This window comes from Molothrus ater, chromosome 27 (assembly GCF_012460135.2).
Source record: "Molothrus ater isolate BHLD 08-10-18 breed brown headed cowbird chromosome 27, BPBGC_Mater_1.1, whole genome shotgun sequence".
In the NCBI taxonomy this organism is placed as follows: Eukaryota; Metazoa; Chordata; class Aves; order Passeriformes; family Icteridae; genus Molothrus; species Molothrus ater.
Window position 1 is genome coordinate 1,174,039 of NC_050504.2, and position 22,960 is coordinate 1,196,998.

The window sequence follows — 22,960 nt, forward strand, 5'->3', positions numbered from 1 at the left end:
TGTGGAATGCAGGGGGGGAATTTGGGGGTGCAAGGGGATACTTTGGGGGACAAGACAATGCTTTGAGGGTGCAGCAGAGGCACTTTGGGACAGAACGGAGCCATACTGGAGCACAAGGAGGTACTTTGTGACAAGAGGGGATTCTTCAGGGGCGCTGTGGGAGTGCTTTGGGACATTTTGGGACACTTTTGAATGCATGGGACACACTTGAGAACTTTAGGAGGCGCAGGGGACCCTCGGGCCTCCTCGGGCGGGAGGGGGGGCGGTGCTGGGGGCAGAGCCCGGCCGATCCCCGCTCCCTCTCTGCTCCCAGGCTCCAATCCCGATCCCACCCCGCTCCCTCCCCGCTCCCGGCCCCGCTCCGCGCCCCCCGCCCGGCTCCATCTTGTTCGCGGCCGCCGCGGAGCCGCTCCAGGTGCGGGGGTCCGGGAGGGACTGGGGGGACCCGGGAGGGTCGCAGGGACCCGCCGAGAGAGCTGGGAGGGGATCTCCCGCTCAGGACCCCCCCAGCCATCCCCCAACCACCCGCGGGACCCCAGGCGCTGTAGGGGACCCCTGGGAGCGATCCCTTCCATAGAGTCGTGTCAGGACCCTCCAGAGACCCCCATCCCCACCTCTGGGCCCCCGGAGGGACCCCCAGGGCCAGGAGGAACCCCTCAGCTCCGTGACCCCCCGGTAACCGGGACTGTGCGGGACCGGGAACCGCCAGCAGCGACCCCCCCCCCCCCCTCCCAGATCCCTCCCGCCAGACAAACACCCCGGGTCCCCCTCCAGCAGCGACCCCCGCACACCCCCCAGACACTCACGGGGACTCTCCGGACACCCCCCAGCAGCAGCCCCCCCCACTCCCAGGACCCCCCCAGCAGCGTCCCCCCAGTCCCAGAACCCCCCAAACCCCCCAGCAGAGTCCCCCCATCCCAGAACCCCCCAGACCCCTCTCCCAGTGCCCCCCCAGACTCCCCCTTTCCCGGTCCCACCTTCCCTGGTGCTGCACGGGCAGGGTCCGACCCCAGCCCAGCCGGGACAGGGGCTGGGGCTGCGGGCGGCGCTGGGGACACTTTGGGGGGTCCTGGGGACACCCCGGGGCTGTGCCCCCCCCCCCCCCAGGACCAGGCACCAGGGGGTTACAGCAAAAGCAGCTTTGGCAGCCAAAATCCCTCTTAAGGCTTTAATCGCAGTGAGAAAGTGGCGGAGGGGGGGCGGGGGGAGCAACCTGTCCCCCCCTCACTGTCCCCGACCCTGTGGGGTAGCAGCGACAACTGCAGCCGGGTTGGAAATGTAAGCCAAATCCCTAAACCTGGCTTAAAATTCAATGGGATTTAGGGGTGAAAGAAAAAAAGGGTGGGGGGGGAAGCAGTGGGGCCGGAGGGTTTTGGGGGCCCATCCCGCACCCCCCCCCCTCCGTGGGGGGCCCGGTGTGAGTCAGGGGGCGAAGGTCGGTGTGGCCGTGTTTGCACACCCGGCACGGAAGTGGCACCGTCCCCGCGTGTCCCCGTGTCCCGCCCGGCGGTGCCTCCCGGCTGGAGCAGGTAGGGAGGGCAGGGATGGAGCCCCCGGCCCGCGGGATGGGCACGGGGCGGGGGTCCCTGCACGGTGGGAGCCCCACAGGGACTCCAGGTCTGTCCGGGTGGGAACACAAGGTCCCCTGGGCCTGGTATGGCTGGTGTCCTGCTGAACATGGGGACAGGGACACACAGGCCCTGCTACTGCAGCAGGGCTGGCTCTGGGGTCCCTGTGGCCCAGCTGGGGTCAGATTTGGGAGATCCCAATGGAAAGGGGGCTCTGGAGGTCCACATGACCCCACAGGAATCAGAACTGGGTGCTCTGGGGGTCCCTGTGGCCCCACAGGGACAGGAGCTCTGGGCTCCCTATAGGGATCAGCCTCTGGGGTCCCTGTGGCCCCATAGGGAAGGGCTCTGGGGGTCCCCATCAGGGTCAGGCTCTGGGGGGGGTCTTCATGTCCCCACAGGGACAGGGCTGTGGGTGGGTGTCTCCAGAAGGACACACTCTGGGGGTCCCCACACCCCCCTATGGCCCAGGCCTTGCTCTCCTCACCCCAGACCCAGTCCCCCTGTCCCCATGGCCATGGTGACAGGATGAGGGCAGCCCCCCAAATCATGCTGCACCCCACACCCAGAGTCACCACATCCCCCAGGTGACACTGCCTCTAGAAAGACCTTGGGGACAGAAGGGTGGCAATCTGGGGGTGACACCAGGCCCTGGCTGGGCATTTTGGGGTGCGGGCCGGAGAGGAGAACATCTGTGGGGTTCCAGTCCCTGGTGTCCCTGTCACTGCAGCCCCCAGCGTGCTGTGATGGCCCCAGACGCCTGAGCCCCTGTGGCAGGGACAAGCCATGGAGACCGTTGTCATCGTGGCCATCGGGGTGCTGGCCACCATCTTCCTGGCGTCCTTCGTGGCACTGGTGGTGGTGTGCAGGCAGCGCTACTGTCACCCCAAGGACCTGCGCCACCACTATGACACCAAGTGAGTGACCCACGGGGGTGGCAGCGTCCCTGTGCCCACCAGGGAGGGACCCCAACCCCCATGGGCTCGGGATAGTGCTGGGGACATGTTCGGCATCATCAAGGAGACAATGTGGGGGACATGTCCCTGGTCATCAGGGGGACAAAGATGGGGACACACCCACCATCAGCAGGGGGACAGAGATGGGGACACATTGGCCATCATCAAAGGGATGAAGCTGGGGACATGTCCAACATCATCCAGGGAACAAAGATGGGGACACATCCATTGTGATCAGGGGGATGATGTAGGCAATGTCCAGCATCATCAGAGGGAAAATACCCCCATCTTGTCCCAGTTGGGGACACATCCACAGCACCGGGGGACAAAGATGGGGACACGTCCACCAGCACCAGGGCTATTGGGGCTGTGGGGCCACCCGAGGAGATGGCCCTTGGTGGGATGTCCCCCATGTCTCTGACAGACCCATCGTGGACCTGATGGGGACCACAGAGACGCCGTCAGAGCCCTCGGAGCTGGAGCTGGACGACGTGGTCATCACCAACCCCCACATAGAGGCCATCCTGGAGAACGAGGACTGGGTCGAGGACGCCTCGTGAGTGTCCCCTGTGTCCTCCCAATGCTGGGGACCCCTGTGCAGTGCCAGCCCCCCATCATGGGATGCAGGGAACAGATTTGGAGGTCACCAAGCCATGGGGATGGTCATCAAGAAAGATGGTCTTGGGGTGGGAATATTCTCACAGGTCTGGGGGACATGGGCTGGCAGGAGAGGGTGGACACACAGGGGACAAGGACAGAGCCAGGGGGACACAGGTGGATTCATACCCTCCTCCCTCTCCACAGGGGTCTGGTGTCCCACTGCATCGCCATCTTGAAGGTGAGTGAGGGCGTGGCACTGGTGGCAGTGGTGACGCTGGTGGCAGTGGCAGCTCTGGTGGTACTGGTAGGCAGTGGTGGCACCAGTGGCACTGGTGGTAAGGGTCACAGTGGTGGCAATGGTGACAGTGGTGGTACCAGAGGCACTAGTGACATTGATGTCAATGATGGGCAGCACTTGTGGTAAGGGTGGCAATGGTGACATTGTTGGAACTGGTGGCATTGGTGCTGATGGTAGGTGGCACTTGTGGCACTGGTGTTGATGGTGGCACTGGTGCTGATGGTGGCACTGAGTGCCTGCTGCTGTCCCCCAGATCTGTCACACGCTGACAGAGAAGTTGGTGGCCATGACCATGGGCTCGGGTGCACGTGTGAAGTCCCCAGCCAGCCTGGGTGACATCATCGTGGTGGCCAAGCGCATCAGCCCCAGGTGACAGGGGATGCCTGGGGGGTCCCAGGGCTCTTGGGTGGGGCCCTGTGGCTCTGGGGTGTCCCCAGGACTGGGGGAGGGGGGGGGGGGAATTCCAGGGCTCTGGAGGGTCCCCAGAGATTTGGGACAGGGTGGGTCTGGAGGGGTCATGGGGGCTCTGGGGATGTCCTGAGGCTCTGGTGAGGGGTCCTGAGGCACTGAGTGGGACACTGGGGACTCTGGAGGGAAAGGTGGGGATTTTAGGGCTTTGGGGGCTCTGGGAGGTGTTCCAGGGCCCTGGGATAATTTTAGGACTCTGGGAGGAGTCCTGGGGCTCAGGGGGTACCTGGGGCTCTAGGGGGGTCCGAGAACTCTTAAGAGAGCTCTTGAGGCCTGGGATGGGTGTGCTGGAGGTGTCACCACAGTGTCCCCTGGGGTTAACGCTGTCCCCATCGCAGGGTGGACGATGTGGTGAGATCCATGTACCCCCCGCTGGACCCCAAACTGCTGGACGCAAGGTGACAGCGGCGGGAAGAACAGGGACACTCCGGGGTGGGGGATACCTGTGGGTGGGGACACCTCCCATCCCATACCACACCTCCGGGGACAGCCCCGCTCCGGGGACAAGCCCAGGTGACCCAGCAGGACGGGGAGTGAGCAGATCCCAGAATATCCCAGTTTGGGAGGGACCCCAGGGCTCATCCAGTCCCACCCCAAGCCCTGCCCAGACCCCCCAACAATCCCACCCTGGGCATCCCTGGCAGCGCTGTCCAAACCCTCCTGGAGCTCTGGCACCATTCCCTGGGGAGCCTGGGCAGTGCCAGCACCCTCTGGGGGAGAGAACCTTTCCCTGAGCTCCATCCCAAATCCCCTGTGACACAACCTCAGGCCATTCCCTGGGTCCTGTCCCTGGTCACCACAGGCAAACTGGGGGCCACGCTGCTGCTGCTAAGGAAGCCACCATGGGGCAGGGCGGTGACAGGGAGGTGACAGGGCGGTGACAGCCCCGTGTCCCTGCAGGGCCGCGGCGCTGCTGCTGTCAGTCAGTCACCTGGTGCTGGTGACCCGCAGCGCCTGTCGCCAGCCGGCCGCTCGCCACTGGGTCGAGCGCTCGCTGGCGGCCGCCGAGGAGCACATGGCCGTGCTGCGCCAGGCCGCCATGGCCACCGAGCCCGAGCGGCCACCGGCCCCCGGCGAGGCCCCCCGCCAGGAGCAATCGGCCATCTGAGCCCAATAAAGGCCATCTGTCCCCAATACAGGCCATCGGACCCCAATAAAGGCCCCACGTGCCCCCAACCCCGCACGGCGGCTCTGGGATGGGCTGGTGATGCGGTGTCTGCATGGAGAGGGGTCTGGGGGCAAAATGGGGGTGTTGAAGGGGAGGTTGGGGGTTTAGGGAGGGGTTGGGGGGTTTGGGAGGGAGTTTGGAGGGGGTTTGAGGGGTTTAGAGGGGATTTTGTGGGGTTGGAGATGGATTTGGAGGGGTTGGGGGGCTTTGGAGGGAGTGTAGAGGGGGTTTGATGGGTTTAGAGGGGATTTCAGGGTGTTGGAGGAGGATTGGGAAGGGTTGGGGGGCTTGGGAGTGAGTATGGAGGGGGTTTGAGGGGTTTGGAGGGGATTTTGTGGGGTTGGAGGTGGGTTTGGAAGAGGTTGGGGGGCTTGGGAGTGAGTGTGGAGGGGGTTTGAGGGGTTTAGAGGGGATTTCAGGGTGTTGGAGGGGAATTTGGAGGAGCTGTGGGGTCTAGGTAGGGGTTGAGGGACTTGGGAGTGTGGAGAAAGGTTGGAAGGAGGCTTTCAATGATTTTGAAAGGTTTGGAAGGTTGGAGGTGGTTGGGGGGAGTTAGAGGGGATTTTGGGGGGCTTGAGGGGGATTTGGAGGAGCTGGGGGGTCTAGGGAGGGGTTGAGGGACTTGGAAGGGAGGTGGAGAAAGGTTGGAATGGGGCTTTAAAGGATTTTGAAGGGTTTGGAAGGTTGGAGGTGGTTTGGGGAAGTTAGAGTGGATTTTGGGGGGCTTGAGGGGGATTTGGAGTGGTTGGGGTCAGGAGGGTTTGGGGAACTTGGAAGGGAGTGTGGCTGGGGATTGGAGGGTTGGAGGAAGATTTGTTTGGATTGGGGGTCTAGGGATGGTTTTGGGGGGCTTGGGAGGGAGTTTGGAGGGGGTTTGAGGGGTTTAGAGGGGATTTCAGGGTGTTGGAAGGGGATTTGGAGGAGCTGAGGAGTCTAGGGAGGGGTTGAGGGACTTGGAAGGGAGTGTGGAGGAAGGTTGGAAGGGGGCTTTAAAGGATTTTGAGTGGTTTGGAAGGTTGGAGATGGTTTGGGGGAGTTAGAAGGGATTTGGGGGCTCTGGGGAGGGTTTGGGGGACTTGGAGTGTGGCTGGGTTTGGAGGGGTTGGGAAGGATAGAGGTGGTTTGGAGGGTTGAAGGCATATTTGTTGGGGTTGGGGGTCTAGGGAGGGTTTTGGGGGCTTGGGAGGGAGTTTGGAGGGGGTGAGGGTTATGGAGAGGATTTCAGGGTGTTGGAGCAGGATTTGGAGAGTTGGGGGTCTAGGGAGAGGCTGGAGGGGCTGGGAAATGAGTGTGGAAGGAGGTTGGCATGGGCTGAAAGGGATTTGGAAGGGTTGGGAAGATCAGAGGTGGTTTGAGGGTTTGCAGAGGATTTGGGGTGTTGGAAGGGGAGGTTTTGGGGTTTAGGGAGGGTTTGAAGAGAGTTGAAGAAGTTGAAGGGGTTTTAAAGGGAGTTTAGGGGGTGTTGGAGTGATTGGAAGAGGTTTAGTGTGAATTTCCTGGGACTGGGGAGGTCAGGGAGTGATTTTGGGGAGTTGGGGGAGAATGAGGGAGTTGGTGTAGGAGGGGAAATGGGAGTTTGGGAATGTTTGGGGTGGGTTGGAAGAGGGGTTTCGGGAGTAGGAGGGGGTTTGGAGGGGCGTTGGCATTGGAAGGGATTTAGGGGAGCTTGGAGGGAGTGGGACAGGCTTGGAGAGGGAGGTTGGAAGTTTTGGGAAGGGTTGCAGAGGTTGAAGTGGTCTTTGGGGCACCGGGAGTTGGAGGGGATTTGGAGAGGATTTAGGGGCACTTGTGGGCATTGGCAGGGAGGACGGGGGACCTGGGGGACAAAGACTGAAGTTTTGGGAGGGTTAGGGAGGTTGGGAAGGACTGGAGGAGGCTATGGGGGCTGGGGCACTGGGGATACTGGGAGAATTTGGGGGACTGGGGGGGTCTGCGGTACTGTCTGCCCTGGGAGCGAGGCCTGGAGGACTCCAAGGGGTGAAACCCTGAGACCTGGGCAGGGGGATCTGTGCCCCTGTTGGGGTCTGTGCCCCTGATGTGGGGTCTGTGTGTGGGGGAAGGGGGCCGGGGCTGCACAGGGAGGCTCAAGGCTACAGACAGAGAAGTCCCTGCCCCGGGCAAGGGGGTCTGTGGGGTCTGTGCCCCGAGCAGGGCGGTCTGAGGACTCGCTGTGCCCTGAGCAGGATGGTCTGAGGGCTCTCTCTGCCCCGGGCAGTGCCGTCTGTACCCCGGGCAGGGCGGTCTGTGCCTCGGGTAGGGTGGTCTGAGGGCTCCCCGTGCCCCAGGCAGGGCTCGCTGTACCCCGGGCAGGGCGGTCTGAGGGGTCGCTGTGCCCCAGGCAGGGCGGTCTGAGGACTCCCCGTGCCCCGGGCAGGGCTCGCTGTACCCCGGGCAGGGCGGTCTATTGGGTCTATTGTGTGTCCCCCCTCGGGCAGGGCGGTCTATTGTGTGTCCCCCCTCGGGCAGGGCGGTCTGAGGACTCCCTGTACCCCGATCCCCCCCCCCCCCGCTCTCGTCGCCCTCAGCCCTGGGGGGAGTGGGGGGGGGGGTGCGGCCACGTGACCGCCCGTCACGTGACAAGGGTGAGGCGGCCGCTGTGCCCGCCCCCTCGCCCCTGGCTGGCCAATGGCAGCGCGGCGGGTGCGGGGGGCGGCCAATGGGCGGCGGGGGTGTGGCTTGCGGCCAGCGGTGGCGGGGGGGGGCTTGCGGCCGGGACCGGGAGAGGGAACTGGGAGCGCTGGTGGGTACTGGGAACGCTGGGAGACACGGGCACGGCAGACAGGGAGGTACTGGGAGCGCTGGGAGCTGCCAGGAGGAACTGGGAGTCACGGGGGCCACTGGGAGACACCGGAGGAACTGGGAGTCACGGGGGCTACTGGGAGTCATATGGAGACTGGGAGGTGCTGGGAGCTCTGGGAGAGGAACTGGGAGTTACGGCAGGAACTGGGAGATACTGAGAGTCATGGGGCAGCACTGGGATTGCCCGGGAGGTCCCGGGAGTCATGGGAGAACACTGGGAGTACTGGGAGTCCCCAATGGGAGGCGTGCTGCCAGCACTGGGGGCACTGGGAACACTGTGAGCACTGGGGGTACTGGGAGTCCGTAATGGGAGGCGTGCTCCGAGCACTGGGAGTACTGGGTGCACTGGAAGCACTGGGAATGCTGGGAGTACTGTGTGCACTGGGAGCAATAGAGGTACTGGGAACACTGTGAGCACTGGGGGTACTGGGAGTCCGTAATGGGAGGCGTGCTGCGAGCGCTGGGAGTACTGGGAGAGCACTGGGGGTACTGGGAGAGCACTGGGAACACTGCGGGCACTGGGAGCTCTGGGAAGACTTGGAGTACTGGGAGCACTGGTGGTACTGGGAGAACACTGGGAGCACTAGGGATACTGGGTGCACTGGGGGTACTGGGAGCACTGAGTGCACTGGGGGTACTGAGTCTGGGGGATGTCGGGGGTCAGCCCAGCCCTGCCTGGGGGGGGTCGCAGGGGTGGGGGGTGCAGTGCCACCAGTGTCCCCCCGAGCCCCCCCATGGGACACAAGCCCCGTGGCCGCCCTGGGAAGGGCAGGAGGTGTCCCCGGCGGGGAAAGGGAAGTGACCGTGACAGTGATTGTGGGATGGGGGGGCGGGGTTGCCCGTCTGGCACCGCAGGGAGATGTTATCGGGGCGCGGTTGGGGTACCACACACCACAGGACCCCTCCACTGTCTGTGGGTACCCCCAGCACCCTGAGGTGCCCCCAGGCACCCCGGGGTGGGGGATGGCTGAAGGGGGATGGGGTTTTCCCAACACATGGCTGAAAGTAGAAGTGAGATTTGGGGGGCAGAACCACCCATCCACTCAGTGAAAGGGGAAACTGACGCCGGGGGTTCGGGGGGGTCCTGCAGGTGCCCCCAGAGCCATGAGGACCCTCCTGCTGCTGTGGGTGGCCCTGGCCAGCGCGGGGGCCCAGCTGCCCTGTCCCCATGGGGGACCCTGCCCCGTCACCCCGGTGAGTGTGAGGGGTTTGGGGGGGTCAGGGGGGCCTCAGCAGGGGATGTAACTCCCCCCCGTGCCCCCCCAAGCCCTGCCTGCCCGGTCGGGAGGGGCCTCAGCAGGGGATGTAACCCCCGCTGTGCCCCCCCAGGCCCTGCCTGCCCGCAGTGCTGTGGGATGCCAGGACGGCTCATCGTGCCCCACCAGCTGCCAGCTGCCGGAGGTGAGCCCCCTCCCCCGTGCCTCAGTTTCCCCCCCATCCCTGCCGTTTGGGGAGCACTCCCTGACCCCCCTGCCCTCCCTCCCCCTTCTCTCTCCCCAGAGTGTCCCCTGCGCCGGGGGCCACCGCTGCTGTCCCCGAGGGTCCCACTGCAGCACTGACGGGGAGTCCTGTGTCACAGACCTGGGTACGGGGACACGGGGGGTGGCTGGGGGGCAGGGTGGGCCGGGAGGGGGCAGGATGGACAGGGGGGTGTCACCTGTCTCCGCAGCCCCCCGTGCTGTGCCCTGTCCTGACGGCCAGTCCGAGTGTCCCGACGATGCCACGTGCTGTGTGACGAGCAGCGGCGCCTGGGGGTGCTGCCCCATGCCCCAGGTACAGGGTGTGGGGACACGGAGACACTGAGGGGAGGACCTGGCACGGCCATCACTGTGACGAGCACGGCTGGCACCCACAGGCCTCGTGCTGTGCTGACAAGGTGCACTGCTGTCCCCACGCCACCGTCTGCGACCTGACCCGCGGGCGCTGCGTGTCCCCTGCCGGTGACACCGATGTTCCCCTGGGCACAGCCTTCCCTGCCTGGAAGCGCCACCCCCCTGCCCCAGGTAAGGGGTGTGCCCTGGGGGTGCCCTCGCTGTGCCGTGCGCTCGGAGGGGACGCGGTGACACCGTGTGTCTGTAGTGACACCGTGTGTCCGTCCCCTCAGTGGCGCTGCGCCAGGTGCTGTGTCCCGATGGCCACTCAGTGTGTCCCGACGGGGCCACCTGCTGCCAGCTGTCCCCAACGCAGTACGGCTGCTGTCCCCTGCAGAACGTGAGTGCTAGCACAGCCCTGGGCACCCCGGCATGGGCAGCTGTGCCAAACCTGTGCCCAGCACCCCAAACCTGCCACCCCCCACTGAACACCCCAAACCAAGCACCCCATGCCAGACACCCAAATCCTGGGTAGCCTCCCCCAGGCACCCCAAACCAAGCACCCCATGCCAGACACCCAAATCCTGGCCATCCTCCCCCAGGCACCCCAAACCAAGCACCCCAAGCCAGCCACCCCTCAGTGCGCACTCCAATCCAGCACCCCACACCCCAGCTCACACCACTCACCCCATACCAGTCCATGCATGCACCCCATTCTGGACAACCCTATTCCAAGCACCCCACAGTGATGCCAGGCACCGTGTTTTGGGCACCAATCATCCCACATGAGACACACCTTGCTGGGCATCCTGTGGTGGACACTGGGCCCTGGGCACCCCAGCCTGTGCCATGTCCCCATACCTGCCCCCCATGCTGAGCACACCCTGTACTTGTCCCCAGGGTCCCTGTCCCCCCATATCTCTCCCCCCAGGCCGTGTCCTGCAGTGCTGGGCAGCACTGCTGTCCCAAGGGCACCTCCATGCCATGTCCCCTCTGTTGTGCCCGCCCTGTCCCCATCCCCAGGGCCCTTGTCACACCGTGTCTCCCCCCAGGCTGTGTGCTGCAGTGATGGGCAGCACTGCTGTCCCCAGGGCACCACCTGTGACCTGATCCACTCCACCTGCACCTCCCTGGGGGGCTCTGCCCCCCTGGCAGCACTGCCCACAGGTAAGAACCCCCCCAGGGAGCAACCACCCCCTGTCCTGTCCCGTCCCAAGGGAGGGACACCAGCCCTGACTGTCCCCTGTCCCCAGCTGGTGACATCAAGTGTGACGAGAGGACGAGCTGTCCTGATGGGAACACATGCTGCAGGCTCATCTCAGGGGCCTGGGGGTGCTGCCCCCTCGAGCAGGTACAGGGGTCCCCTGTGCCCCCAGGACACACAGATGTCCTCTGTCCCCCTGGGTGGGATGAGGACACATGTCCTCTGTCCCCCTGGGTGGGATGAGGGCAGCTGTGTCTTGTTCCACTGACAAGGACAAGGGTGGGGGTTCCTTGAACTTGCCCAGGACAAGGTTTGATGTCCCCTGTCCACCTTGGGAGGGACAAGGATGGGTTCCCCTGTGTCCTTCCAGGACTGGGAGATGTCCCCTGTCCCCCAGGAGGGCTCCCATTTCCTGATGTCCCGTGGGGAAGGGTGACACTTTGACATCCCCCAGTCAACCCCCCTGTACTGACTGGGACCATTTTGGGGCTCCAGTTGCACGAGGTGGTGAAGGGACATCCTGGAAGCCACCAGGATGCTCAGGGATCTTCCTGAGTCCCACTGAGGGGGAGGGGGTCAGGAGTGATGAGGGGGTCCCCATATCCCTCCCCCCTCCTCACTGCTGGGGTGGGGAATGGGAATGGCAGGAATGGGCAGGAGGGGACACATTTGTCCCCCTTCCTGTGGAGCTGGCAGTCCCTGGGGGGGGTCCCCTGTGCTCAGCCCCCCCTCTTTGCCCCCCCAGGCTGTCTGCTGCCCCGACCTCGTGCACTGCTGCCCCCAGGGCTACACCTGCGACCCCGAGGGGGGCAGCTGCCTGAAGGGGGGGGGCACCCGCCGGCCCTGGGTGCAGAAGACCCTGGCACTGCCCCGGGGGGGACAGGTGACATCGGGGAATGTCAAATGTGATGAAACCACGAGCTGTCCTGATGGGAGCATGTGCTGCCAGATGAGCCTGGGCACCTGGGGGTGCTGCCCCTTCAGCCAGGTGTGGGGGGCTGTGTCCAACGGGGTCCATGGCTGTGTGGGGTGGGGGTCCCGGGGATGCACCCAGCGGAGTGGGGGGTCCTGGACTGAGCAGAGGTTCCAGGGGGTCCTGGAGTGTCCTTGGAGGGGGGGACATGGCTCAAGGGACCCTGAGTGGAGCACCTGCCTGGGGACATGGGAACATTCACAGGGCACAGCGACCACCTGTCCCCTCAGCAGCCCCATGGGCTGGGGGTCTCCTGTGCTCTGAGGGGACAAAGGCCAATGTTCCCTTTTCCCCGGGGGGGTCAAGGTCAGATGTCCCCCTGTGTTGCTTGAAGGTTGAGAGCAGATGTCCCCTGTCCCCTGGGCAGGGGAGGGCAGATGTCCCTTGTCCTCCAAGAAGGACAGGGTGGGCTCCAAACCCCTCATGTCCCCATGGGACACAGAGCCCCTTTCTGGCCCTCAAACCCAGTCAGACCCACTCTGCTAACTGGGACCGATCTGGGACTCTGGGGGCAGGAGGTGACAGAGGCACACAAGACCAGTGGGTGCTCAGGGACATGAGGATGCTCGGGGACATTTGTGTGTCCCACAGAGAGGCAGAAGCATCACGAGGGGTTCCCCATATCTGCCCCCCCCAGAACAGGGATGGAGCCAGGCTGGGTCCAGAGGGACACGGAACAGGCAGGAGGACACTTGTCCCCTGGAGGTTCCCCAGCTGTTTTGCTGGGGGTCCCCTGTGCTCAGCCCCCCCTCTTTGCCCCCCCAGGCTGTCTGCTGCCCCGACCTCGTGCACTGCTGCCCCCAGGGCTACACCTGCGACCCCGAGGGGGGCAGCTGCGTGCAGGGGGGGGGCACCCGCCGGCCCTGGGTGCAGAAGACCCCGGCACTGCCCCATGGGGGACAGGTGACATCGGGGAACGTCAAATGTGATGAAACCACGAGCTGTCCTGATGGGAGCACGTGCTGCCGGCTGAGCCTGGGCACCTGGGGGTGCTGCCCCCTCGAGCAGGTGTGGGGGAGTCCCTGGGGGTGGGGGCAGCCCAGGGGTGGGGTGTTGTCCCAGGGAATGAGGATTTGGGAATGGAATGGAGGGAGGTTGGGACAGAGTGTCACCGTGGGGGTGACCCTTTGGGGACAAGCAGCGCTGGGAGGGGCAGGGACATGGGACACTCCCACATTTGTCACTGGTACCCTCCATGCAGGCTCTGTGGGCACCTTGGGGACAGGGTTTGGCACAGTCCCTGGGTCTCTGCGTACCTCTGTCCCTGGTACCCGGACCCCTGTGTCCCCCAGACACTTGTGTCCCCCACTGTGACCCCACTGACCCCATCCTGTGTTCCCCCCAGGCCGTTTGCTGCGGGGACCACAAGCACTGCTGTCCCCGGGGCTACACCTGCAACGTGGCCGCCGAGAGCTGTGAGAAGCTGCTGGCACCCACCCCGCTGCTGCCAACCCCCTCTGCCCCCCGCCCGGCCCCCCCTGCCCCCCGCCGGGCACCCCCCGTGCCGCTGCGAGCCGCTGGCACCCGCCCGGGTGGCCTCGTGCCCTGCGGTGCCACTGGCTCCTGCCACGGGGGCCAGCGGTGCTGCCAGGCCCGGGGAGGCTCCTGGGGGTGCTGCCCCTTTGCCCAGGTGAGTGGGGGGACACCAGGGTGGGGGTGAGGGTGGCATCACCCCCTCCTCACTCCGTGTCTCTCTGCAGGGCTCCTGCTGCTCCGACGGCCGCCACTGCTGCCCCGCGGGGTCCCGCTGCACCGGGGGGGGCTGGGGGTGCAGCCCCCAGCGCTGGGACCTGCTCTGATGGCACTGGGGACACCACCACCACCACCACCCACCCCGGGTGCCACCACCCCAATAAACGGTTTCTAGGAGAAACTCCACCCGTGGCTCCTGGCGAGGGGGAAACTGAGGCAGGAGGCAGAGGCAGGGGGGATTTTGTGTGTTTAATATATTAATGCCTCTAAGGAGCAGGCAGGACGTGCAGGCAGGTGCAGGCAGCAGCTCCCTGCCCAGCCTGGCACCCGGGGGGGTCCCCATGGCCCCCCTTTCTGCCAGCCTGGCCCCAGTGACCCCTCTTCATCCTCACCACGTAGAAAACGTTTAGAAACACAAGTTAAAATCCAAAGGGGGATGAGGGTGGGGGGACAGGGGCCCCCTGGCTCCTATGGCAGCTTGGAGGCACCACTGGCTCGGGGGGCAGTGCCAGCCCCCCCTGTCCTGCAGGGACACAAAAGGGGACATGGCTCAGGACTGGGGGAACATGGAGCATGCAGTTCCCACCCCCAAAAGAACAGGGATGGTGGTGTTGGGTGGGACAAGGAGGGAACAGGGGCAGCAGGATCCCGTGTGGCAGAGCCTGGTGGCACAGGGTGAGGGTCCCAAGCAGATGGGGGACACGGGTGGCCTGGGTGTAGCCTCTGGTCCCTCCCCTGGCAGAAAGGGACCGTGGTGGTGGGATGGGATTGTTGTGGGCTGGGACAGTGATGGGACACGATGATGGCAGGAGAGGATGGTGGTGGGCTGAGACAGTGGTGGGAGAGGACAGTGACAAGGCAGGATGGTGGGGAAGGTGGTGGGACAGCATGGCAGGATAGGATGGGACAGTGACAGGACGGGAGGGTGGGATGGGGATGATAGCAGTGGGAGGAGATGATGGCTGTGTGGGATTGTGGTGGGATGGGACTGATGGGGCAGGATGATGGATGGGATAGTGCTGGGATGAGATGGCAGTGGGACGGCAGCGATGGGACAGCGGTGACAGAGGACAATGGTGGGAGGAGACGGTGGCCGGGCAGGACAGTGGTGGGCTGAGGTGGGTGACAGCAGTGGTGTCCCCATCCTAGCACCCCCTGGGACTTGCCTCCCACCCCGGACCAGGGTGGTCCTCCATCCCCATACTCACTTGACATTGAAGACCATCAGAGGCCGCTCCTCCCGCTTCTGCCAGGGGCTCTTGCGGTCGCCCCCCGTCGTCGCCCCCGTCGCCCGCCTCGGTCAGCGCCTCCTCCTCGGGGCTGGTCAGGGAGTCTCGGGGGGCTTCGCTGGCGCTGCTGCGCCCGCTGCCCCCGCCTCGCCGCCCCCCGCTGCCCGCTTCCAGCAAGGGGGCGAGCGAGCTGTCCTCGGGGGAGGCTGCGGGCAGCGGGGGCCGGGGTCCCCCGTCCTCCTCCCCGCCTCCGGCGGCCCGGGGGAGGCGGGGAGGGGGCGCGGGACCTGGGCCCCTCTCGCTGCCCTGCAGGTCGATGTAGGAGTGCCGAACCTGCGAGGAGCGCCCGTCCAGGGACACGAACCAGGCTCTGGGCGGTGGCGGCCCCGCCAGTTCCAGGAGCTGCTGCCCGGCCAGCGCCTGCAGCTCCCCGTTGAGCTGGGCCACCGCCGACCCGTCCAGCAGCACCGGGATGGCCACCGAGCCGCTCACCGGTTGGGGGGCACGAGCCCCGGCCCAGTTTTCCCCTTCCTCGAAGGGCTGCCCGGAGGCGGGGGGGGGGCGGGGGCGCGGCCGTCGCCGCCGTCGAACCGGGGCCCCCGTCGGCTTCGGGGGGACCCTCGGGCTCGCCGGGCGCCAGGCGCATGTAGCGGGCGGGGATGAGCAGGGTGGGCATCACCCCCCGGTAAACATCCTCGGGGCCCCCGCCGCGCTCCAGGGGCCCGCAGAGCAGCAGCGGCCCGGGGGGAGCCAGCGAGGGCGGCCGCGGGGGGGGCTCGGGCAGCGGGTGCTCGGCGGGCTGCGGCCCGTAACGGGAGAACGAGGGCGAGGGCGGCCGCGGGCCGAAGGCGGCCGTGCCCCGGGGGTGCTCGTCGGGCGGCTGCAGCCCGTCCACCGAGCGGGCGGCCCGCAGGCCGAAGGCTTCGCCAGAGCGCCCGTAGTCCTCATGGGCGGCGGGCGGGCGGCGGCGCGGGCCCAGCGTGGCCGCCGGGGGCCGGAGGCCTGCGCGGAGCGGGGCCGGGGCCGGCGGCTGGAAGAAGTCCGGCCGGGCCGGGGTCAGCTCGCGGGTGGAGGGGGGCAGGCTGGGCGTGGGCAGGTCGGTGTCGCCCCCCGAGGAGGCGGTCTCCAGGTGGCTGCCCCCGCACAGGAGGTCCAGCTGGGACACCGAGGTGGCCTGGTCCCGGCGCGCCGCGTCCAGCGGGCCCGGCAGTGGCAGCTTGCGGTGCTGAGCCCGCGGCTTCAGGCAGCGCCGCCTGCGGGGACACGGGGGGTCGTGGGTCCCCCTGCTCCCCCTCTCCCTCACCCGCTAGAAGGAGCTAGAGGAGGGGGCTATAGGGCACCCAGGGGTGCTGGGGAGTGGTGTATCACCCCCCAAATCCAGCTATAGGGCACTCAGGGGTGCTGGGGAGTGGTGTGTCACCCCCCAAATCCAGTTATAGGGCACCCAGGGGTGCTGGGGAGTGTTGTGTCACCCCCCAAATCCAGCTATAGGGCACCCAGGGGCGCTGGGGAGTGGTGTTTACCCCCTCCCAAGCCAGCTAAAGGGCACCCCAGGGGTGCTGGGGAGTCAGTGTCTGCTCCCCAAATCCAGCTAAAGAGCACCCAGAGGTGCCGCAGGCTGGTGCCTCCTCCCCATAGCCAACTATAGGGCATTTGGGGGTTCCAAGGGGTGGTGCCCTGTAGCCCCAGAATGGCTACAGGGCACCCAGGGGTACCAGGAGAATGCTGCCCCCTCCTATAATCAGTTTTAGGGTGCCAGGAAATGGTCCCCCCCAGCTATGGGGCACCCAGGGGTTACAGGTAGGTGCTGACCCCCATTCCCACATGGAATGTCAGGCTCTGTTCCCATCCCCTGCCACGAGCAGGACACTGACCTGCAGTAGTAGATGAGGAGGCAGAGGAGGATGAGGACCAGCAGGGCCAGGGCACCCAGGATAGTGAGGAGGAAGATGGTGTGGTAGGTAGTGATGTCTGTCACACCCGCTGCCATCGCCACCAGCCCTGGGGACAGCAGGGTCAGAGGGGCAGCCCCCCCTGAGAGTACCCTGGGGGGCTGCAGTGTCTCCCCAGCCCAGACAGCCCTGGGGACAAGGGACTGGGGGGAGCCCCCACCCCACCAGCAGCAGCCCTGGGACTGGGGGGGCAGAGGGGAAGCACCCCAAGGTGCTGCCATCCCCTCTCCATCCAGCCTGTCCCCAGAGCCAAGGGACACAGGGCACTCACAGGTGTCACCTTACCCGTGCTGGGGGAGGGCAGAGCTGCGGCCCAGTATCCCAGCTGGGAGGAGACAAAGGTCCAGTACAGCTGCCGGCCCTCCTTGCGGATCAGCCCCGTCCCGTTCCGCACCCACAGCCCTGCGGGGACACACTGGGCTCAGACCTCATCACCCCCCGACCCCATAAGAGGAGCTGTGTCCCCCTGTGTCCCCTCTGCCACCTCCAACAGGAGCTGTGTCCCCTCTGCCACCCCAGCCACAGCTGTGTCCCCTCTGCCACCCCATAGCAGGACCTCTGTCCCCTCTCCCACCTTCAACAGGAGCTGTGTCCCCCTTTGACACCTCCAGCAGGAGCTGTGTCCCCTCTGCCACCCCCAATATGAGCTGTGTTCCCTCTGCCATCCCAAAAAGGAGCTGTGTCCCCCTGTGCTACCCCTAACAGGAGCTGTGTCCCCTCTGTCACCCCCAACATGACCTGTGTCCCCTCTGCCACCCCAATAGGAGCTGTGTCCCCTCTGCCACCCCGTAACAGGAGCTGTGTCCCCCTGTGCCACCCCCAAACAGAAGCTGTGTCCCCTCTGCCACCTCCAGCAGGATCTGTGTTCCCCTGTGCCCCCTCTGTCACCCCATAGCAGGAGCTGTATCCCCGCTGCCCCCCCATCCGGAACTGTGTCTCCCTGTGTCCCCTCTGCCACCTCCTGCCACCACTCACCGCTCTTGGGGTCAAACCTCCAGGCTGGCACACTGGTGGCCACCACGGCCGCGGCATCGGGGCCCAGAGGGACGGACAGATGGACGGGGCCGGCCAGCGGCACCTCGGTCCCGTTGCCGGTGAACAGGTGGACGCTGACAGCCGCCACCGGCGCCAGCTCCAGCCACGTGCCATTGCCTGCGGGGACAAGGACGGCGACATCCCTAAGGGGGGGGCACATCGGGTGCGCCCCCCACCCCTAATCCCCGGTGTCCGCCGTACCGCTGCCGTCCTGCTCGGCCCCGAGGAAGGCGGGGAAGGCGCGGGCCGGGCCGGGGCCGGAGGCGGCGGTCAGGGACGCGGCCAGCTGGCTGTAGGTGGAGCTGCGGGGCAGGCGGGCTGCCCGCCGGGGGAACTGCGCCCACGGCTGCCCGCGGCCACCTGCGGGGACACGGAGGGTGGCAGCACCCGGGGCGATGGAGGTGTCACCACCGCCGTCCCCGTGGTTCGGTCGGTGGTGTCACCCAGGGCCACCCCCGTGTGGATCTCACCTGGGGATCCCAGGAGGATCTGGACCAGGTCCTCGTAGAGGATGAGCGTGGCCGGGCGCTCCGGGAGCAGGTAGAGGCTGATGGAGGCATAGACTGCAAAGGGAAGCGGGGGGTGGGGGGGGACCCCAAAATACCCACACATGGACCCCAAAAACCCACACCTGGAGCCCAAAAAACCCCACACCCGGGCCCCAACATACCCACACCTGAACCCCAAAAATACCCACACCCGGACCGCCAACATACCCACACCTGAACCCCAAAAATACCCACACCTGGACCCCAAAAATACCCACACCTAGACCCCAAAAATACACACACCTGGACCCCAAAAATACCCACAGCTGGACCCCAAAAATACCCACACCTGGACACCCAAAATACCCACACCCGGACCCCCAAAATACCCACACCTGGACCCCAAAAATACACACACCTGGACCCCCAAAATACCCACATCTGGACCCCAAAAACACACACACATTCCTCCCAGGGTTGGGGGGACTGATGGGGAGAGGGGGAGATGGGGTCTGAGGAGGGGGTGGCGAAGGGGGACCCAGCAAGGGGTGAGGTGCATTTGGGGACAGGGACAGGGACAGGAGGAATGGGGTGGCAGCACCCCCTCCACAACCCCATCCATGCACCCTCCATCCCTGTTCCTCTATTGCTTCATCCCAGTACCCTCCATTCCCCCATCCCCAATCCCTGTACCCCATTCCCACATCCCCAGCTGGGTGCTCCCATGTGTGCCACCCCCCAGTCCCCCCTGCCCTGGGGAAAAGGGCTGGAGTGCATCCCAGGGGACACCCCAACTTCCCCTGGGATGGGATGGGATGGGATGAGATGGGATGGGATGGGATGGGATGGGATGGGATGGGATGGGATGGGATGGGATGGGATGGGATGGGATGGGATGGGATGGGATGAGATGGGATTGGATGGGATGAGGGGACTTGGGGGCCACCAGGACATGGTTGTCCCCTCCCAAAGGGACCTGATCCCTCCCAAACACTTTTCTATAAGGGATCCCTACACTGAAACCTATTAGGGGTCCCCTGTAAGGAAGGGACTGAGGTCCCAGTAAGGGACTAAGCACCCCACACCAGGGCTCAGATTCCCCCAGTTGGGAATTTAGGACCCCAAATCAGACCCAGAACCCTCAGGAAGGGATTGGGGATCCCCCATCATGGCTCAAATCCCCTTAGGAAGGGATTGGGGGTCCCCCATCATGGCTCAAATCTACTTAGGAAGGGACTGGGGATCCCCCATCATGGCTTAGGAAGGGATTGTGCCCCCCAGACAAACTCAGACACCCCAGTAAGGGACTGGGGACCCCCAGGCAGAGCTGCCCAGGAGGGCTCTGGGGTCGGTGACTCACGTGGCAGTTTGGTGACGCGCCAGGGGACAGAGGCAGGTGACATATCCGCGGCGGGCGGCGGTGACGAGCAGCCAGGAGCCCAGGCGGTAGGGCACGGGCAGCACCGCCGAGCCCGCCTGGTCCGTGCTGCCCGCGGCCAGCGCGATGCGGCCGCCGAACACATCCAGGGCCGCCTGCGGCAGCGGGGCCAGCGAGCCGCTCTCCAACACCTGCACCCGCAGCAGCACCTCTGGGGACACGGCACAGGGGACACGGCGTGGGCACAGGGGACAGGGTGGGGGGGAGCACAGCCACCGTCCCAGCAGGGTGGGACACAAACTGGGGGTCACAGACACCGTCCCATAGGGCACGGCCACTGTCCCAGGGGGCTGTGGGTACCCTCCCAGGGAGTCACAGCCACCATCCCAATGGTTCATAGCCACCATCCCAATGGTTCATAGCCACCATCCCAATGGTTCATAGCTACCATCCCAGGGGGTCATGGGCACCATCCCAGTGGTTCATAGCCACCATCCCAGGGACTCACGGTCACCATCCCAGGAGGTCATGGGCACCATCCCAGGAGGTCATGGGCACCATCCCAGGGAGTCATGGCCACCATCCCAGAGGGTCACAGCCACCAAACCGGGGGGTCACACCCACCATCCCAGGGAGTCATGGCCACCATCCTGATGGATGATGGGCACCACACCAACAGGTGGTGGGACCTGTCCTGCTGGGTCATGGCCACCATTCCCATTGCAGGGGGTCATGGCCAACAGCACAGGGGGTCTGGCCACCATTTCAGGAGTGGTGGAACACACCCTGCCAGGTCAAGGCCACCATCCCAGGGGGCCCATGGCCACCATCCCAGCGATGTCATGGTCACCATCCCAGCGATGTCATGGTCACCATCACAGCCACCATCCTGGTGGGTGATGGTCGCCACACCAGCAGGTGGTGGGACCTGTCCCAGTGGATTACAGTCACCATCCAGGCAGGATGGTGGGACCCACCCTGGCAGGTCACAGGTGCCATCCCAGAAAGCCATGGCCACCATCCTGGTGGGTCATGGCCACCATGCTAGCAGGTGGTGGGACCCATCCCAGTGCCCAGCATGCCCAGCAGGTCACAGCCACCGCCCAGGTGGGTCACAGGCACCACCCTGGCAGGTCACAGGTGCTCCCCAGTAGGCAGCAGGCACCATCCTGAGGGGGTGTGAGCATCACTGCTGTGCCCACCCTGTGCCCCCCCGAGGTGGCTCCTGGCCCCAGGGTGCCGTGCCACCCAGCTGGGTGCACCCAGTCACATCACTCTCACCCCCCCCACCAAAGGCCACCCCCAGGTGACTCTCACTCCTGTCCCAAGGCCAGGGGGTCTCGAACCCAGCAGACCCCAGAGCAATAAGGGGAGGGATCCCCCAGGCCAGTCCCCACTGCAGGGCCCGGCTGAAGGGAGGGGGGGACCCTAAACCCCCGTGTGCCCCCGGCCCCCCCGAGCCGGCGCCATCCCGCGCATGATCCGCAGCCCTTGGCAGCGGTCCCGGCTCCGGCGCCGTCACCCAGGCAACGACCTCCTTCATCCCTTCATCCCGCGCCCCGGGGCTGCCGCCGGGCCCCCCGCAGCCCCGGAACCCTCCGCTCCACCGGGCACCCCCCCCGACCCGCCCCGGCCCAGATGCGGCCCAGATGTGGCAATGGGCGAGGGGGGGAGATTCGCAGCAGCTGCTCGGGCGATGCACAGGGGCGGGGGGGGGGGGCGGGCTCAGGAATGGAGGGGCTGGGGGTGTCCCCCTGCATGGCGGGGACAGCCGGCACCCGCGGGCAGGAATGTTCCCGCGGCCGCACGCCGGCCACCCGCAGCTGCCGGGGGACAGCTGGCATCAGAGGGGGCCATGGTGCCACCCCCAGCGCGGGGACGCAGGCACAGGCACGGCCCCGTCCCCACTCTGTGTCCCCGCGCCGCCACCAAAGGGTCAGAGGTTGGTGCGGGCACCCCGAGGTGCACCGGCCCCTCGCTGGCTCCCCAGTGCCCCCCAGTCTGAGCCCAGTGTCCCATGAGCAGGGCGGGGGGTGCCAGGCCCTGGGGTGGCACTGAGGAGCTCTGTCATGTCTGTCACCCCGCGGGGACGGGGATGGGCAGGGGTGACGCCAGCGGGGAGCTGAGCCAGCACAGACAGGACGGGCCAGGGACCCCTCCTCAGCCCACAGCCCCCCTGCCACTGCCGAGCACGCCTCACCCTGGCACAGGGGCTCTGCCAGGAGGGTTTGGGGTGCAGGAGGGGTCACAGGGAGCCGCGGGGACCCCGAGGCCCACCCTGCCTGCAGGATGCATCCCCCACCATCCTGCACCCACGGCTGCTGCTCAGGACCCCCTGCCCTCCCACCCTCCTGCACCCCCTGGCCTGGGACCTCCACCCACCATCAGACACCCTCCCGCTCTGCTCAGCACCCCCACCCACCCTCCTGCACCCCCAGCTCTGGCCGTGATTCCACCCAACTTCCTTCACCCCCTGGTTTGTGACGCCCACCCTCCATCGCGACCCCCTGGCGCTGCCCGGGACCCCCCCCCCCCCAATCCTGCACCGCAAGGTCTGGCACCAACCCCCCCTTCTCGTGCCCCCAAGCTCTGTCCGTGACCCCCACCCAAGCAGCTGCACCCCACCCATCACCCCCTTCCCGCCGGTGGCCAGAACCGCCCGGGGACGGGGAGACAGACGGACAGACGGGGGTGCGGCCGGACAGACAGAGCCGGGGGATGGACGGGGGGCGCAGGCGCGATGGGGGGGTGGGTGGGCAGGGATGGGGGTGTCGGAGACGGGGGGGCGGGAGGGGATGGGGGTGTCGGGATGGGGATTGGGGCGGGGGGCGGGTGGGGCTGGGCTTTGGGGTGCGGGGAGGGGGCCGGGGCTGCCGAGGGGGTGAGGAAGCCAAGGGACGCCGGGGGGATGTCGGGGCGGGGGTGATGCGGGGATGGGGGGGCCGGTGCCGGGATCGATCGGGGGGCGATGCGCGGGGGGGCGACAGGATTCAAAGGATGCCGGGGGGATGTAGGCGCGGGGCTCGGGCGGGCGTGGGGGAGCGGGGGCGTCGGTAGGGCTGGGGTGGAGCGGGGCAGGGGGTGGAGGCCGAGGGATGCCGGGGGGATGTGGGCGCGGGGAGAACGCGGGGGTGTTGCCGGCGGCGCCCCCCGCCCCGCACACAAAGGCCGCTCTCACCGTGCGCTCCCGGCTCCGCCGCGCCCCGCGCCCGCCGCCCGCCCGCGGCCGCCAGCAGCAGCAGCACCGGCAGCGGCGGCAGCGGCGGCAGGAGGCGGCGGGGCCGCATGGTGGCTCCGCGCCGTTACCCCGCCATGCCCGGCCCGCCCGGCCCGTCCGCCCG

The 22,960-nt window shown here is 66.4% G+C and overlaps 3 protein-coding genes across 4 annotated transcripts; 2 read left to right on the forward strand and 1 right to left on the reverse strand.

Annotated features, from left to right (window-relative positions):
- Positions 1-339: 339 nt before the first annotated feature.
- Positions 340-5,066, forward strand: TMEM98 (transmembrane protein 98). 2 transcript variants are annotated; one of them, XM_036398881.2, is made up of 7 exons: positions 340-415; positions 2,299-2,485; positions 2,949-3,080; positions 3,329-3,362; positions 3,676-3,791; positions 4,229-4,288; positions 4,791-5,066. In XM_036398881.2, the coding sequence occupies exons 2-7, from the start codon at positions 2,355-2,357 to the stop codon at positions 4,996-4,998; spliced, it is 681 nt and encodes a 226-aa protein (XP_036254774.1). In that variant the 5' UTR covers positions 340-415; positions 2,299-2,354; the 3' UTR covers positions 4,999-5,066. The 2 variants fall into 2 exon arrangements, with proteins under 2 accessions (XP_036254774.1, XP_036254775.1); XM_036398882.2 differs by lacking the exon at positions 340-415 and adding an exon at positions 1,163-1,278.
- Positions 5,067-7,756: 2,690 nt separating this feature from the next.
- On the forward strand, positions 7,757-13,723 carry GRN (granulin precursor). The gene is made up of 13 exons (XM_036399141.2): positions 7,757-7,798; positions 8,948-9,051; positions 9,187-9,258; positions 9,358-9,442; positions 9,527-9,630; positions 9,713-9,860; positions 9,962-10,068; positions 10,721-10,835; positions 10,922-11,019; positions 11,618-11,860; positions 12,611-12,853; positions 13,191-13,475; positions 13,546-13,723. The coding sequence occupies exons 2-13, from the start codon at positions 8,962-8,964 to the stop codon at positions 13,642-13,644; spliced, it is 1,689 nt and encodes a 562-aa protein (XP_036255034.1). The 5' UTR covers positions 7,757-7,798; positions 8,948-8,961; the 3' UTR covers positions 13,645-13,723.
- A 44-nt stretch (positions 13,724-13,767) lies between these two features.
- FAM171A2 (family with sequence similarity 171 member A2) lies at positions 13,768-21,891 on the reverse strand. Its single transcript, XM_054517433.1, is given in 11 exon segments — positions 13,768-14,060; positions 14,746-14,810; positions 14,812-15,327; positions 15,329-16,019; positions 16,641-16,767; positions 17,004-17,120; positions 17,694-17,870; positions 17,955-18,113; positions 18,224-18,316; positions 19,602-19,635; positions 19,637-21,891. Coding segments are annotated over 11 exon segments (2,424 nt in total). The 5' UTR covers positions 20,027-21,891; the 3' UTR covers positions 13,768-14,005.
- Positions 21,892-22,960: the final 1,069 nt, after the last annotated feature.